At 42.7% G+C, this 15,907-nt stretch overlaps 2 protein-coding genes across 21 annotated transcripts in view; one reads left to right on the top strand and one right to left on the bottom strand.

The window, feature by feature from the left end:
* Nucleotides 1–9,340, bottom strand: part of USP40 (ubiquitin specific peptidase 40) — a 91,896-nt gene extending 82,556 nt beyond the window's left edge. For 10 of the 19 annotated variants that reach the window (XM_033859499.2, XM_033859502.2, XM_033859501.2 and 7 more), the window contains exons 1-5: nt 9,210–9,340; nt 7,918–8,135; nt 5,286–5,353; nt 2,866–2,979; nt 65–229 (exon numbers count right to left, since the gene is read on the bottom strand). In XM_033859499.2, the coding sequence (XP_033715390.1) occupies nt 65–229; nt 2,866–2,979; nt 5,286–5,353; nt 7,918–8,116 (546 nt within the window). In that variant the 5' untranslated portion in view covers nt 8,117–8,135; nt 9,210–9,340. The other 9 variants (XM_033859512.2, XM_073807086.1, XM_033859500.2 and 6 more) reach the window with 9 other exon arrangements.
* A 4,320-nt stretch (nt 9,341–13,660) lies between these two features.
* LOC101329554 (UDP-glucuronosyltransferase 1A1) overlaps nt 13,661–15,907 on the top strand; it is a 64,615-nt gene continuing 62,368 nt past the window's right edge. Inside the window, exon 1 of one of the 2 annotated variants that reach the window (XM_073807084.1) lies at nt 13,661–15,197. In XM_073807084.1, coding sequence (XP_073663185.1) covers nt 14,343–15,197 — 855 coding nt within the window. In that variant the 5' untranslated portion in view covers nt 13,661–14,342. The remainder of the gene's footprint in view (nt 15,198–15,907) is intronic. The other variant, XM_033859496.2, reaches the window with a different exon arrangement.

The following is a 15,907-nucleotide window of genomic DNA, read 5'->3' as shown; positions in this document are numbered from 1 at the left end:
GATTTAATTGCATGAATTATAATTTATGATTTAACTTATTACTAAAATACTCTTGCATATTCACCTGCTTTTCACTGACATTCTTACATTCTTTACAAACAATCTGGTTAACAATGGTTCCGTGATATAGACGATTGATGAGGTCATGGCCGGAGGTCCCAACTAAAGAAGTTTCCAAAGCACTAAAGAGAATTCGATTCAGTTCCTGTACATCATGTTGCCTCATTTCCTATAAAACAGGTAACTTTTAAATGTAATTTTGTGCTTCAGATTTTTAAAAACAGATTTGTAAAGTGATATTAGTTTAAAAACACAAGACTTATCTAGAAATCCAAAGGTAAGCCTCAATCAAAGGTAAGGATGACTATGCTAAACAAGCTGAGAGCAGGGTAAGAGATCACCACTTATTTTTACTTTTACTACAAAATGAAAATATAAACAGACGGTGTTCAGTGTGTACATATAACTCAATTCACTTGAAAACAGGGAAGTGCATTTATTTTGTGTGACACCATACGCATGGCCGTGCCACAGAGGGGAGCGGGGAGGAAGGAACACACAGGCACAGAGCAGTCTCTAAGAGCCGACAGTGTGTGCACAGCAGAATCTCAGCTCAGAGGGACTGATAAACACTCTGAATTATCAGCATTTGAAAAGAACTAGAATTTACTGCTTTGATATATAGACCAACTAAAGGAAGACTAACACAGTGCTACTGAGAAAAATTCTGACGGAACCTGCTTCAATCTATGAATCATGCAACTGTATGTGAATAGGCTGAACTACTCCCAAAGAACCATTTATAAACCCAAAGCCAAGGGGCACACCAACAATTAGAAGTGGAGAAAACAAGAAAGAACCAGCACAGGAACCCGAGGAAGAGCCGGGAAGGGGAGAACCAGGAGAGCGAGGTCACGGGAACAGCAGAGGGTTGGTGGGCGCTACTACTGAGGGCTGTGGAGAGACGAGCAGTGTCTCCTGGACCTGGCATGAGGGTGCCAGGAGGGACTTGGACAAGCAGGTAGGAAGCGGGCAGAGAGCAAATGGAAGGCACAGAAGTAGAGGCAGTGAGGGACGATGACTTTGAAGATAAGTGTCTTGTGAAGAGAAGCTGATAAAGTAGATGGAAGCTGGAGTAACATGTGGGACTCGGGATCTTTTTCTTAGTCTTTAACACACAAGACACTAGATGATATAAATTTCTCCAATACCACTGGTTCTGATGGGACAGAAAACTTGTGGAAGTTTCAAGATCTGTTTCTGAACAATCCTAAATTCGGCAAAGGTGCCTCAGAGACCCTCTCTACCACTGCAGGTCCAGTCCTAGAGGGTTTACTACATGATTTTATTTAGAAATCAATCAATCAATCAATAAAGTTTTCAGTTTTCTAAGAAGTATGAAGCCAGCAATTGAGAGGAAGCTCATTATCAAAAACAAAGGGAAATCCATCAACTGATGACTAGGTTAAAAAGAAACACAAACCACCGTGGCATACCCATCCAACAGAAGACTATCTGGCAATAAAAAGGAATGAAGTGCTGATACATACTACGACATGAATGAACTTTGAAAACATTACTTTAAGTGAAAGAAGCTAGTTACAAAAGTCCACATATTACACAATACCATTTTTGTGCAGTGTCCAGAATAGGCAAATCCACAGAGAGAGAGATTAGTGGTGGCCAGGGACTCGGGAAAGGGCACGCAGGGCGTGGGTGACTGGTAATAGGTATGGGGCTTCTTTTTGGGGTGGTGAAAATGTTCTAAAATTGACTGTAGTGATGCTTGTACAACTCTGTGAATATACTAAAAAAACCCACTGAATTGTACCCTTTAAAAGAGGGAAGCTTAGGCCATAAGAATTATATCTCAGTAAAGCAGGTTTTTTTAAAACAAGGAAAGAAAAAGGGAATTAGCCCTAAGCACCTGCCCTACACCAGAAACTCAACACACACTCTTTAGGGAATGTATTACACCCCATTGTACTGTCAAGCCCAAGCCCCACCTCTCTAACCACATGGCATCATCTAGTTAATGAGTGTTTCTGGTTAAAAGACAAGAGTTTATAGTTTATGTTTGAAGGCAACATACCCTTATTCTGATCACTGTCTCTTTAAATTCTGTGACAGTCTCCCATACCTTCATCTCTGCATCTATTCCATAAAAGAATACATCTATTCCATAAAAAACCGCAGACCTAGTTTTGATTTTATACAGCTAACAGCTCATCAATATCGACAACACACATCTTAGTGCTGACAAATGTTTAGTGTTTGTATATAGTGAAATACTTTTTAGGAACTGAAACAAAAAAAGAGGAAGTCCACACACAGTAGGATACAGGAAGCAAATGAAGACAGTCAGGAGACAGGCAGGACAGTGAAAATGAAAAGACCTGCCGAGAATGGTTTCACTGTTTTGCTTGAAGCAAATGTTCAAATTGGAACACCCAGATTCAAGCACACAAGCACGCCAAAAAGGCAGACAACTACTGCCAGTCAGCTTTTTTAGTTGATAAGCAGTTTGCTATAAAAATGGCAATTTCCATTAATGTAACAGGTGGTATATCTCAACTAGACTACACAAATGGTAGAAATTATAAAAACCAGCTCTTATACTTCTTCTCCCTGTATCTTCAACCCTCTTCCCCCAACCCCAAATCACGCTCATTCATAAAATCCTGGATACAGCCAAGTGTCTAAAAATGTTTTACTGGTTTGTAATTATCTAATATTAGAAGTAAATATTTAAACAATATCTTGAGACCGTAAGACAAAATTAAAGGAGAAGTTAGATAACATTATGAAGCCAGCGTTCAGTCTTTACTGCTGGTAACTTTTCCCTGGAGAAGCTGACCTTCGTACCTCATCACTGGTCCACCCAAAGCTGTCAGTGAGGTCTGTGGTGGACGCAGCTTCCTGGTCTAAGAGCAGAAGCTGTGCAAACAACCGCTGTAACTGCAAAGGTATGATTCGGACCTGAATGAGAAAAAAATGCATTTCTAAATATCTTTTAAATGTTGGCTGGGCCTTTTTAAAAGAACTGCATACTAATTTTCTCCTACCTCCTAGTTCATTTAATTCACTCAGGAGAAAATTTATAAATATTGTGAAGGGTGAATGAAGATTCATTTTTCTTTGAAAATTTTAATTCAATACAATTCTTAGCTATATTGACATAACAGATCAGTATTAAAACCCAAACAGGCCCTAATAAACCACCCAATTAATTAGAGAATGACAGTAATTCAAGTCTCTAATAGTTCATCCTTTCTCCAAAATACCTCAGTTACAGACATACTCCCTATGAGGAATTTTCCAGTCACAAGTATCTCACAGGGCTGGCTGCACCCTCCACTGCTTTCTTCCTGCTGGCGCCACGCCCATTCCTGCCTGTGTGCTGTGGGCCAGGGCCCTGAGAAGGCTGCCTGGAGCCTGATCTGAAGACTGGACTTAAATATCTAAAGTAAGAACAAGCCTTTAGAAAACTTTATGGCAATTTTGCATTGCCACAGCATTTTTATTATATCCAATGAAAGGCTGATCTGCAACAGACTGTGCATAAAAAAAACGGGCTCTTTGCCACACAGGGAGTTTGAGAAGCGCTGGGCTGGATCATGAAAGACTCTTATTAAGAAGTACAGGGCTGGACTTCCCTGGTGGCGCAGTGGTTAAGAATCTGCCTGCCAATTCAGGGGACACGGGTTCAAGCCCTGGTCTGGGAAGATCCCACATGCCGCATAGCAGCTAAGCCCGTGCACCACAACTACTGAGCCTGCACTCTAGAGACCATGAGCCACAACTACTGAACCTGTGTGCTGCAACTACTGAAGCTGGCACACCTACACGCCTAGAGCCCATGCTCCGCAACAAGAGCAGCCACCGCAATGAAAAGCCTTCGCACTGCAACAAAGAGTAGCCCCCACTCGCAGCAACTAGAGATAAACCCTGCACGCAGCAACAAAGACCCAACTCAGACATACATAAATAAATAAATTAATTAATTAATTAATTAATTTATTAAAAAAAAAAAGAATCTGCCTGCCAATGCAGGGGACACGGGTTCAAGCCCTGGTCCGGGAGGATCTCTCATGCCGCAGAGCAACTAAGCCATGCACCACAACTGCTGAGCCAGCGCTCTAGAGCCCACGAGCCACACCTACTGAGCCCATGTGCCACAACTACTGAAGCCCACGTGCCTAGAGTCTGTGCTCTGCAACAAGAGAAGCCACCACAATGAGAAGCCTGTGCTCAGCAACAAAGACCCAAGGCAGCCAAAAATAAATAAATGAATAAATAAATTTATTAAAAAAAAAAAAGTACAGGGTTTCCCTGGTGGCACAGTGGTTGAGAATCTGCCTGCCAGTGCAGGGGACACGGGTTCGATCCCTGGTCCGGGAAGATCCCACATGCTGTGGAGCAGCTAAGCCCGTGCACCACAACTACTGAGCCTGTGCTCTAGAGCCTGCGAGCCACAACTACTGAGCCCACGAGCCACAACTACTGAAGCCCGCACACCTAGAGCCTGTGCTCTACAACAAGAGAAGCCACAATGAGAAGCCTGCGCACCGCAACAAGGAGTAGCCCCCGCTCGTCGCAACTAGAGAAAGCCCGCGTGCAGCAACAAAGACCCAACGTAGCCAAAAGTAAATAAATAAATGTATTAAAAAATGTATTAAAAAAAAGAAGTACAGATTTTATGGGACTTTCCTGGAGGTCCTGTGGTTAAGACTCAGCGCTTCCACTGCTGGGGGGCGTGAGTTTGATCCCTAGTCGGGGAACTGAGATCCTGCACGCCGCACGGCATGGCCAAAAAAAAAAAAAAAGTACAGATTTTAGTCTGAGGGTGATAAAGTTCTGAATGATGTTTAAGCAAGGGAGAAACGTGATTAGATACGCACTTACAGTAAACCAATCCCTCACTCAGTTTACTTCCAGAATACCAAACTGAAAGAAGACTGGCCCCTTATTTTTTGTTGTTGCTACAAGTAAGTGCATTAAGCGGACTTTCTGGCGCGATAGTGCGGACAACTCGTGAGTATCTCCTTAATGCAGAGAGAGGTATGTCTAAAAAGCAGCAGCAGCATTGCATCTGCATAAGTAATTCTCTGTTGGAAGGGCAGTTCCCTTAACAGTAAGGTACAGGCCAAGACACTTTCTGAAAATAAAGATCATATTTGGTAATTAATAAAATTATTGATTCCTACGAATAAGCAACTTAATTCTTTCCTTAAAACATTTCCTCAGTACTCCAAAAAACCCCTGTGAATCAAAGATTTTAATACCTTTGCGTCAGGTTTATCCTTATCCTCTAACGAACCAAGCTCTTCCGGGCCAAGAGAAAATAAAGCTTCTAAACAAAAAAGTAGAATCACAGATGTAAATGACATTATCTCATTTTTGAAAATTGTTTTAGAAAGCCAAGGCCACCAGTAAGTAGAAATCAGTTAAAGATTCAGAAATATGACTTGACAATATTTACACCCTCAGCCTACCCATCTTGCTTTCTGGTAATGTTATTTTTAACCACTGACCCTATTAGAAAGTGGGAAGCTAAGGTTTCAATAAGGGAGAGCTGTAAAAGGAAAATTATACATATAAAAACCATAACATCAGAAATCTTTGGTGGTTTCCTATTGCCTACGGCAGTGGGTCCCAAAAGCCACATGAGGAACACTAGGAAATACACAATATAGAATAGTGTCACGTGTGTTTGTTCACAAGCCACACGTGAGACTTCCAACCATTCTTTCACAAGAAGGAGCACCTTTAACTCTGAGATAACGCCCTTCCCATTTTGGTATGAAAATATCTTTTCTGCATTGAGGGTAGTAACAGATGGTGGTGACCTTACCTGGAAAAAGACGTTGGCAACCCAGTGCCGGTCTCCAGAATTTGTTTATAATTCAATGTCTGGGTACGCCACCCAGTGGGGCGTATCTGAATCTTTTGGGAAGTCTGTATTCAAACAGATAGGAACACCTACTAGGAGACTCTGATATACTCCGGGGAGAGGAGGGATGGGACGGGTGTTGCCTTGCACTGAAAACCACTGCTGCCTTAGTGATTACTGTTATGTAATATTCCTCCTGAGCTCCCGGCAGGAACTGGGAAAAACACTACATGCAGGTTACAAACGTAAAGGCTAAAGCACAAAAACCATACAAAGACTTCCGCAATCGTCTCCCACTCCTCCCAGCTGCACTGATCTGGGAGTACAGTGGAACCGAATCTAGTCCTATTCCTTAAAACATGATTCCAAAAAGTTCCCAAAATTTCCCCTCAGTTCTCCGCCAGTCCTTACCCTTTCCAAAGTGTACGCCTTCTTCAATAAGCTTCAGGATCTGCGCTACGCCTTACTAGGAGTGTGCGAGTCACACTAAGGTGTCAGCCCATGGGCTTGGCCGGCCACCCACTTTGCCCGGGGGCCCGGGGCTCTGAGCCCTTTCTTCTTAGCGGCGCTCTCCGTGACCTGCCTGCCGTCCCCAACAGTCGCCTTCCTCACCCTCTTCTTAAGGCTACTTTTCTACTTTAAGTTGCCCTTGAACTTCAATTATACTAAAACTTGGGAAAAACTTAACCTCCCTAGGAACCCGCTTATTCATGCTCCAAACTTCTAACGGTGGAACTACTGAAGGCACTGGGGGGATATTTTTATGGAGTGGATGGAGTCACAGACAAGAGGCAACACTCAAATCCACATGCACTTCGACCCATTAGAATGGCCCTGGGAAGGGGATAACGGTAATTATACACTAAATCTCTGGAGGCAGGAAGTCTCTGTAAGCTTAGAAGCAACAGAAAATGTCACAAAACTTTGCTAAATTTGGTAGTGGTGGGAAGGGGGATGAGATACTGGATACAGGATGAGCCAGGTTGTCTGTCCTCAGAATATGGAGACATAGTGGGGAGCTGAGCTACAGTCATGGAGCTTCGTAGCTGGGGGCCCCCAATCAGGGCCATGTGAAGGCAGAGGAATCTTCACACTGAAATCAAGGGAACACAGAGACTAAGACCCTTGTGGAGGAAGCTAGTTTGCAGAGGAGGAATGGGACAAACATGTAGAGAAAAATAGGGGCAAGAAATCAAGGGTCCAAGGAGGTCAGGGTGGCTTCCTGTAGGTGGTTTCTAGGAGATTCCCCTATATTCTTACAGTAAACCTCCCTTTTAATTGAGCTACTTTGAGTGGGTTTCTGTTCCTTATACACAGTCCCTTATCTAACACCTTGGATCTCTGGAATTCAGAATTTCCAGATTTTAGAAAGGTAATATGAAGAAAGGGTCCAATATGTTAACATTACATCCCCAGCAGAGTCTGGGACAAACAGTATCTATTAGTCAAGGACTTAATATTCCTGTGACAAATGTATGACTGCTCACCCAAGTGAGATAATTAAGACTATAAACAGTCTCACAGCAGGTCAGGCTCTCAGGCCAAACAAGTTCAGATTATTAGGTCAGGCTGTCAGAGTTTTCCAGATTTCAGAACTTCAGATCAACGATTGTGGACTGTATGAATAATGTGACAACCCCTCCCCACTCCAAAAGGAAACATATAACTGTACTGAGTAACTCTGGTTTACGTGTTTATTACTTTGAGAAACTCAAAAATACAAATGGTGTACAATAGTGAAGGCTGGCACTCATGACAAAATTGTCTATGTTGTACTTTAAATGATAGGAATTAGAAAAGAAATACATTGCCTTATTTTTTTTATCTTGTTACTGAACATCACTGTGATCACACAGAAAATATTCATAATTTAAGCTTCACATTCCTCTGCAGAATTACCAATTTGTGTCCCTCATTAGCAACAATTAACACACACTGTCGAATACACTTGTGATTCTGCATAACTAATTACAGGTGGATACGAGGATACGTATTACCAGCCAAGTGCATGTAACATAGCATACCTCTGAATTCAGGTGTGAAATGAAGAGTCTGAAGGAGGGAATTGAGGTAACAGGTTCCACCCTGATTTCTGATTCCACTTAAATTGGTGAATTCTCTAGGCGCAGGTGGCTCCAAAGCTTTGGTCTTTAATTTCTTCCCTTTTCCATAATGATCATTTGACACACTGGAATAATCCTCTTCAAACAGGTCACCAAACATTGTGAAACTAAACACTACCCTTAAAAATATATAACATGTTATATAAACGTTTTCATTTTTAAAACAAAACTTCCCCACATCTCCCTTTTATACTTGGGAGTCTCCATTTTAAGTCACTCTTTAGAAAGTACAGACAGTAGTTCGGGCTTTGGAGGCAGCAAGACCTGAATTTTTTCATCCCTGCTCCACACTACCTGTGCGACCGTGGGCAGGTTACTTAACCCACGTTCTTATAAGTAAAATGCGATACCAACTGTCACGCAGGGTCATTTAAACAATCAAATAACATAATGAAAGAAAGGCATTTAGGGTACAGGGTTTAGCCCACAATAAATGACAGCTGTTTTTAAAAAGGCATATTGATATCACTAGTGAAAAAAGAAAGAAAACCCATCAATACACCTAATCTGCTGAGGGGGTAGAGCCAAAGCTAGATTCTGAGCGTTGACAATGGCCTAGGGACCATGAATCACTTCCTAAAATCTCTGCTTCTCAAACTCCTTGCACCAGATCATGACACTTAAATAAGTTAAACGGAACAAATTAATCTTTATAGTAGTTTAGTACATGGCCCCGAAGCCGGACAGCCGGGTGGAGATTCACTGGGGAAAAAACACTGCCATTTAAATAATGGAGCCTCGAGGGCTTTACAACATGTATCCATCCGGTGATCCCAACATTAGCTCCTGGGGTCTAAAGAATCCGCTCAAGGTCTCATATCGAGTGTGGAGGAGGGTCACCTGGAGACGAGAAAGGCCAAGCGCCTAGCACAGTTCCTAAGGGATAGGAAACGCTGAAATGCAATTATTTGCCTTTTCAACCCGTTCCTCAGAAGAAAAGCACAAAAAATGGAACTTGAAAGTGTGGCCTCGCACGCGTGGTCTAGATTCCGGTCTCCTCCGCTCCACGTTCAGACTAGGCCCTCAAGCCCTCCAAGCCACCGGGCCCAGGGGCGCGAGGAGGCAGAGGTCCCCGAGGCGGGGGACCGCAGCCCCACACCAGGAGGACGCCGCAACCCGGGGCCGGCCCGGGCAGCCTCTCGCCTCGGCCCCTCTCATCCCTCCCGAGATCCCCGGTCGCAGGCCCCACTTACTGCCTAAAGCCCAGACCCCCGCCCCGGCCAAAACTCGAAGCGAAAGAACGCGCCGCTACCGGGGACCGCCATATTGACGTCAGCAGCCATATTGACGTCAGCAGCCATCCCGCGGCACCGCGCGTGAGCGATTTATGGAACGCACGGACTACGTCTCCCAGGATGCCCGGCGGGGTAGCGCCGGCCCGCGGCGCGGGGCTTTATGGGCAATGTAGTTCTTTTGGCCTGAGAATGCGGGAGTCGTGTTGGGTGGACAGTGCTCGCTTCCTTGTCTGCTGGCGGGTTCGCGAGTCCGCTCGGTGAGCCGACCACTCATTCGTTCACTTTTTAAAGTTTATTTTTTTTATAGTGTTTATTTATTTTTACTTGTTGACAGTTTTGATTTATTTATGGCTGTGTTGGGTCTTCCTTTCTGTGCGAGGGCCTTCTCTAGTTGTGGCAAGCGGGGGCCACTCTTCATCGCGATGCGCGGGCCTCTCACTATCACCGTCTCTCTCGTTGCGGAGCACAGGCTCCAGACGCGCAGGCTCAGTAAGTGTGGCTCACGGGCCCAGTCGCTCCGCGGCATGTGGGATCCTCCCAGACCAGGGCGCGAACCCGTGTCTCGTATTCTCAACCACTGCGCCACCAGGGAAGCCCTTAAAGTGTATTTTTATTTCTGTTCGCAACTCATGTTAGTTGCAGTAGAGAGTACAAAGATCGCTTGTCATTTGGCCCGGCTAATGCCAAGTTACTTAAACCTTGGAAACATTTGTGTAGGGCTTCAAGAGTGCCGTGCACTTACTTACAGAGACATTTTACAGGTGTATCTCGAGTGAAAAATGTTCCAAGTAACTCTGATCCTTTATAACATCCTCGGTGTTTACTTTGTCTGCGCCAACTCTCATACACAAGAGTACGCCAAAAATACTTCAAAATCTCCTCTCTTGCCCTCTTGAGCACCTTTGGTGGACACTTTCAATAGCCTATATAGGCTCTTCTGGCCGTCTCTCCTGTCGAATGAGGGCGACGGGAAGATAATCATTTTGACTTCAGCTAAAGATCTGAGAGATTGAGACCAGCAATAGTGATAGACGAAGCCACAAGGCAGGAGTCAAAGTGAATGCCAGCCTAAGGGATTTGTATTTGGAACATAGCGACATTCCTGTGGCTGCAAATGTTCAGGAAGTGTCGGTAGGGAAAGAACTGGAGGCAGGGGAGCAGCTGGAAGGTTGAAGGTCTAGACCAGGAAACCACAGCGGGAATCGCATGTTCTCAGTTCTTATCAGTCTTCCGTCGGCCACCTTGCCCCCTTGGCAGCCTCCTCTTCATGATTCTCGTCCCTGGCGCCAAGGCACTCTATCCTTTTGCTTCTCTTTCTGCCTTTTGACTGCTTCTTCTTCGCCCGCTGTGCTTCATTCCCCTCTTCCTAACAGTGGATATTCCTCAAAGTTCCATTCCCTGGCCAAGAATTAGCACTGGAAGGTTGGCTTCTGGGGACGCAGGCTCACCCTTGTACCCAGCTGTATCCCGACCATCTCAACAGTGCCTGGCTCATTACAGGATCTTAATAAATATGTGTTAAATGAATGAAAGGTCTGTTAACACCACCATCCTTCCCCTCATGCAGCATCAAAGTCTCGGAGCTGTCTTTGAAACTTCATCTTTTCTCCATGAATCCAATCATTTGTAACTCAAAGTATCGCCTGGACAATGCTTCTTCTGTTTCCATGGCTCCCTCTCTGCTTTCCATGGCTCCCTCTCTGCCTGTCAGACCCTCATTAAGTCTCACCCACGTTAGAATTACAACATTTTAGGTGGACTGCCGCCTTCTCCATCACATCACGCATGTCACTACCAGATCCATCTGAGGCACACCCTGAGCTTGCATTTCTCTACCAAAGAGGCTTTGGTGATTCTCTGGTATCTAGTGTAGAAATTCCACCGTGGTCCAAACACTAGTTTTTTAAAATTTATTTATTTATTTATTTATTTTTGGCTGCATTGGGTCTTGGTTGCTGCACGCAGGCTTTCGCTAGTTGCGGCGAGCGGGGGCTACTGTTCGTTGCGGGGTGCGAACTTCTCTCACCAGGGAAGCCTCAACTGTGGGTTTCTCATGTTGATCCATGCTCTTTATTAGGTTGAGAAACTTCCCTTCTTCTCCTAGTTTGCTGAGAATTTTTATCAGAAATGGATATTGGATTTTTATCAAACAAAGTGCCTATTGAAATAATTACATGGTTTTACTTTTCTAGTTTATTTATATGGTGAATTACCTTGATTGATTTTCTAATGTTAAAACAGCCTTTGCACTCCTGGAATAAATCTCACTTGGTTATGACGTATTATATTTTTATGTATTACATGGTACATATATATGTTTATATTATTGAATTTGGTTTGTTAAATTTTTGTTTAGAATTTTTGCATCTGTGTTCTTGAGGGGTATTGGTCTATAGTGTAACCGAGCAGAGCCCTATGGGGCCTTCCCAGAACATGCCTTCCCCCATATCCTCTGCTTTAGCTCCTCTCTGAAGTACCTACATGATAGTAATTTTTTTTTCAGTTTCTATTCACAAAGAAAAAGCTCCAGTCCATCTTCTAATTTTTTTGAAAAACTCCTGACATTACAGAACTCAACTGAAATGTATTAATATTCCACTCTTACATTTCCATGACAAACAAAAGAATTTCATGAGCCAGAACAAACAAACAAGCCAGGGTAGATAATAGTATTTGATGCAAATTTCCTGCGCTGTTTTGCAGATGTGAAAACCCCCCACCAAATGGAAAAACTACTTGCTGACCATGAGCACAGACCCCCAGGCCTCCTGGAGCCTAAGGACTGATAATCTAACCCCTGTGACACTGCCCTGCTGCCTCACCATCAGCCCATCACAGAATAGTGCACAAGCTGACAGTACCCTGTGACAGCCCCGCCTCACCTGCCCTTTAAAAATGCTTTGCCAAAGCCCTTCAGGGAGCTTGAGACTTTTCAGGGCATGAACCGCCTCATCTCCTTCATGGTCTTGCAATAAACTTTTCTCTGCTCCAAACTCCTTATTTAGTTTTGTTATGTTGTAATTGGTCTCATAGACCAATTCTATGGTCCTGTAACACGGAAGAGCAAAATCCGACTCCATGTTGGATCTGTTTCTTTTACTTTAACCTTTGCTACTTGAACCTTTGCTTTTCATTTACTTTTATTATTATAATCATACACAATGGCCTGCCTCAGGGAACCCTACCCCTCTGCCTGAATGTTAAACTGAAGGACCTTTGTTCAGCTCTCAGGGAGACAATCTGACCCTGCCCACCTGTGAATGGCTGCAGCAAAGAAGAAATTGACACATCCCCTCCCCCATGCTGGCCAAGCCAGGAGATATTTTGTGAAATTAATGGCCTTCTTACTTTACTTGCTCAACTCTTCCCCCTCTCTGTTCTGTAAAAGAAACTGGTATCCAGACCCCGATAAGATTTTTTGGGGAGACGCTAGTCTGTCATCTTCTTGGTCTGCTGGCTTTCTGAATAAAGTCGCTATTCCTTGCCTGAATACCTTGTCTCCCTATTTACTGGCCTGTCGTGTGACGAGCAGAGTGAGCCTGGACTCGGTAACAGTCTCATAGAGTGAATTAGGAAATTCCCTATGCTTCTACTGCAGTATATTGTATCTATATTCCAGAATATTTTCTGGAATGATAATTGGTAGTACTTCTTTTTCCAATGTTTGGTACATTTATCAGTGAACTTATCTGGGTTTGAGGTTTTATTTGTGGGAAAGTTTGCATTGCAAATTTAATTTAAAATACATAGGTTATTTCTATTCAGCTTATTTATTTATTCTTGATTAAACTCTAGTAGTTTGCATCTTTTAAGAAATTTGTCCATTTCATCTAAGTTGTAGAATATATTGGCATAAACTTGTTCATGATATTCTCTTATACTTTTAATATCTGTAGAACCTGTAGTGATGCCACTTCTCTCATTGCTGATATTGGTCATTTCTTCTCTCTCTCTCTCTCTCTTTTTCTTTTTTTCCTGATCAGTTTGGCTAGAGCTTTATCAAGTTAATTCAGTTTTTCAAAGAACGAGCTTTTGGGTTCATTGATTATCTCTATTGTTTGCCTATTTTCTATTTCATTGATATCTATTCTAAAATAAGCCTACCTGCAGGTAGACCACTCACCACCATTTTTATTTTTCAGACATTTATCTGAAACTTTTCCAGTCACCAAGGTAAATGGTGACTAAGCAAGTGTCACCAGTTATAGTTTGGGTGTCCTGGACGGAGCCATCTGATACAGATGATACAGATCTTGATAGAGTGTGAGACAGATACAGAGATTCCTGAAGGAGGGTACCAGGCCTATTGGGGCAATCCCACAGCAGACGTCTAAACAGAGGACTGTGGAAGCCCGGAGAAGAGAGAAAGCAGTCCCAGCAGAGTGCTTCGCGCAAACATTGGGTGGGTAACCCTATTATGTGACATATCTAGAGAAAGCAATTTAAAATAGATGACAAACACATTCCATCAGTCCCTAGAATGGGAGGTGGGGTTGTCAATCTTATCTCAACATTTCGGAAGCCTCAGAGGGTTTGGAAATGGAATAAGACAAGCAGTAACATCAAGCATTGCAGAGACTCTTGTCGACCTCAAGTTCACTGCCAGTGAGGAGGTCAGTGGCAAGGTGCTTCAAATCTTTCCTTGGAATCCGGGATGCCAATCACTTTCTGGGCAAAGAGTCTTTGGTACTCGGAAGATAAAATCCAAATCTTCCTTTGGGACAAATTTCAAAACTACCAGCTTTATTGAAACTTACCCTCTTTTTTTATCATTCTGAGTCCTTAGGTTCCAAGAGCATTGCTTAATAATTCTGTTTCTAAAAGGGCATTGCAGTGCAATGTCTCTGCTCATGGTAAAGATCAAAAGCTATCTCATCTGGAAAACATACTACTACCTGTTTCAGCAAATGCTTCTCATTCATTATCATCCTTATGAGTAATTCATTGGCAATGAGTATAATTTTTTTTTTTTTTATGAATGTCTAAATACACGCCCTCTCCTGAGGCAGGTTTTGTGCCTGTACTTATGCCGCTCCTGTTACATGAGCTTAGAATCCAGACAGCTGGATTGCTCTGGGCTGCAGTTAACAGATGGCTCCTGCGATTTTAACTGGCTTCCTTCCTCTGTGCATGTGTCTGCTGCTGACACCTGGCTTTGCTGAGGCAGGCAAGCTGCTGGTAGTACCCATGGATGGGAGCCACTGGTTTACCATGCGTCCGGTCGTGGAGAAACTTGCCCACAAAGGGCATGAGGTCGTCTTAGTCATACCAGAGGTGAATTGGTACCTGGGAAGTTCATTCAATCTTACGGTAAAGACTTATTCCACGTCTTACACTCTGGAGAATTTGAATAGTGAGTTCCAGAAGTTCTCCGATATTCACTGGAAAACTCAGCCACGAAGTTTACTTCATATGTTGCTGAATCCGTCCAACAAAGCTTTTGACTACCTTTTTTCACATTGTAAGAGTTTGTTTGAGGACACAAAATTAGTAAAATACTTAAAAGAGAGTTCTTTTGATGCAGTGTTTCTAGATCCTTTTGATATGTGTGGCTTAATTGTAGCCAAATATCTTTCACTCCCATCCGTGGTCTTCACCAGGGGAGTCTTTTGCCATTATCTTGAAGAAAGCACTCAGTGTCCCATCGCTCTTTCTTACGTTCCTAGAGATTTCTCAGGGTTCTCTGATGTCATGACTTTCGGACAGAGACTGTGGAATCATATCCGGCACTTGGAGGAACGTTTATTTTGCCACTATTTTTTCAAAAATGTTTTAGAAATTGCCTCTGAGATTCTCCAGACAACTGTCACGGCATCTGATCTCTTCAGCCAAATATCAATTTGGTTGTTACGACGTGATTTTGTTTTGAACTATCCCAAACCTGTGATGCCCAACATGGTCTTCATCGGTGGAATCAATTGCGCTGAGGCAAAGCCGTTGTCAAAGGTAAGTTACTTCTCCTTTAGCATATTAAGAATTAATCAGGCTTTGGACATTAAAAAAAAAAAGATTCCTTACTAAACTGTGATTTGTCATTTATATCCTTTGCATTTGTAATTTCTCTCCGTTGAACAAACTATTTTGTGCCAGTTCATTTAATTGTGCATCATCAAATTTTACAAAGCTGTCTTCTTTGATATGTATGTGTATACAATTGATGTAATTGTATATAACTTCCAGGCTGCATTTTTAAATCCTGTTTTGGGAAAAATACTGAAAAATACAGTAAGAAATGAAACTTCCCTTCTGTTAATCCAATGCCACCCGCTATAGGAAAATGCTTTTAGCCATTTTGTATGTATCTTTTCCAATTTTTCTTAAATTATTTAATATTATTTAATATAAGTTCATACATCTAATGTAAATTCTCACACCCACTTATTAAAATCCAATCTAGTATCAGACTGGATATATTGTTCTTTACCTTGCTTTTTTTCACTTGCCAATAAATTGTGGACATCTACAGTCAGTACATACAAATCTGTCGCCCTTTTTAATGGTTGCATAAAATTCTTTACTTTGGATGTACCATACTTTATTCAACTAACCCATATTGATGGATATTGATAGCTTTTCCCATTTTTTCTTTTATAAGCAAGATTGTGTTAACATTCTTCATTTCTTTACCTTTATATATTTCTATGTTTCTATGCTCT

The sequence above is a fragment of the Tursiops truncatus genome, chromosome 7, assembly GCF_011762595.2.
Source record: "Tursiops truncatus isolate mTurTru1 chromosome 7, mTurTru1.mat.Y, whole genome shotgun sequence".
In the NCBI taxonomy this organism is placed as follows: domain Eukaryota; kingdom Metazoa; phylum Chordata; class Mammalia; order Artiodactyla; family Delphinidae; genus Tursiops; species Tursiops truncatus.
The sequence above is the reverse complement of the archived record's forward strand: the minus strand, read 5'-3'. Positions and strand labels throughout refer to the sequence as shown.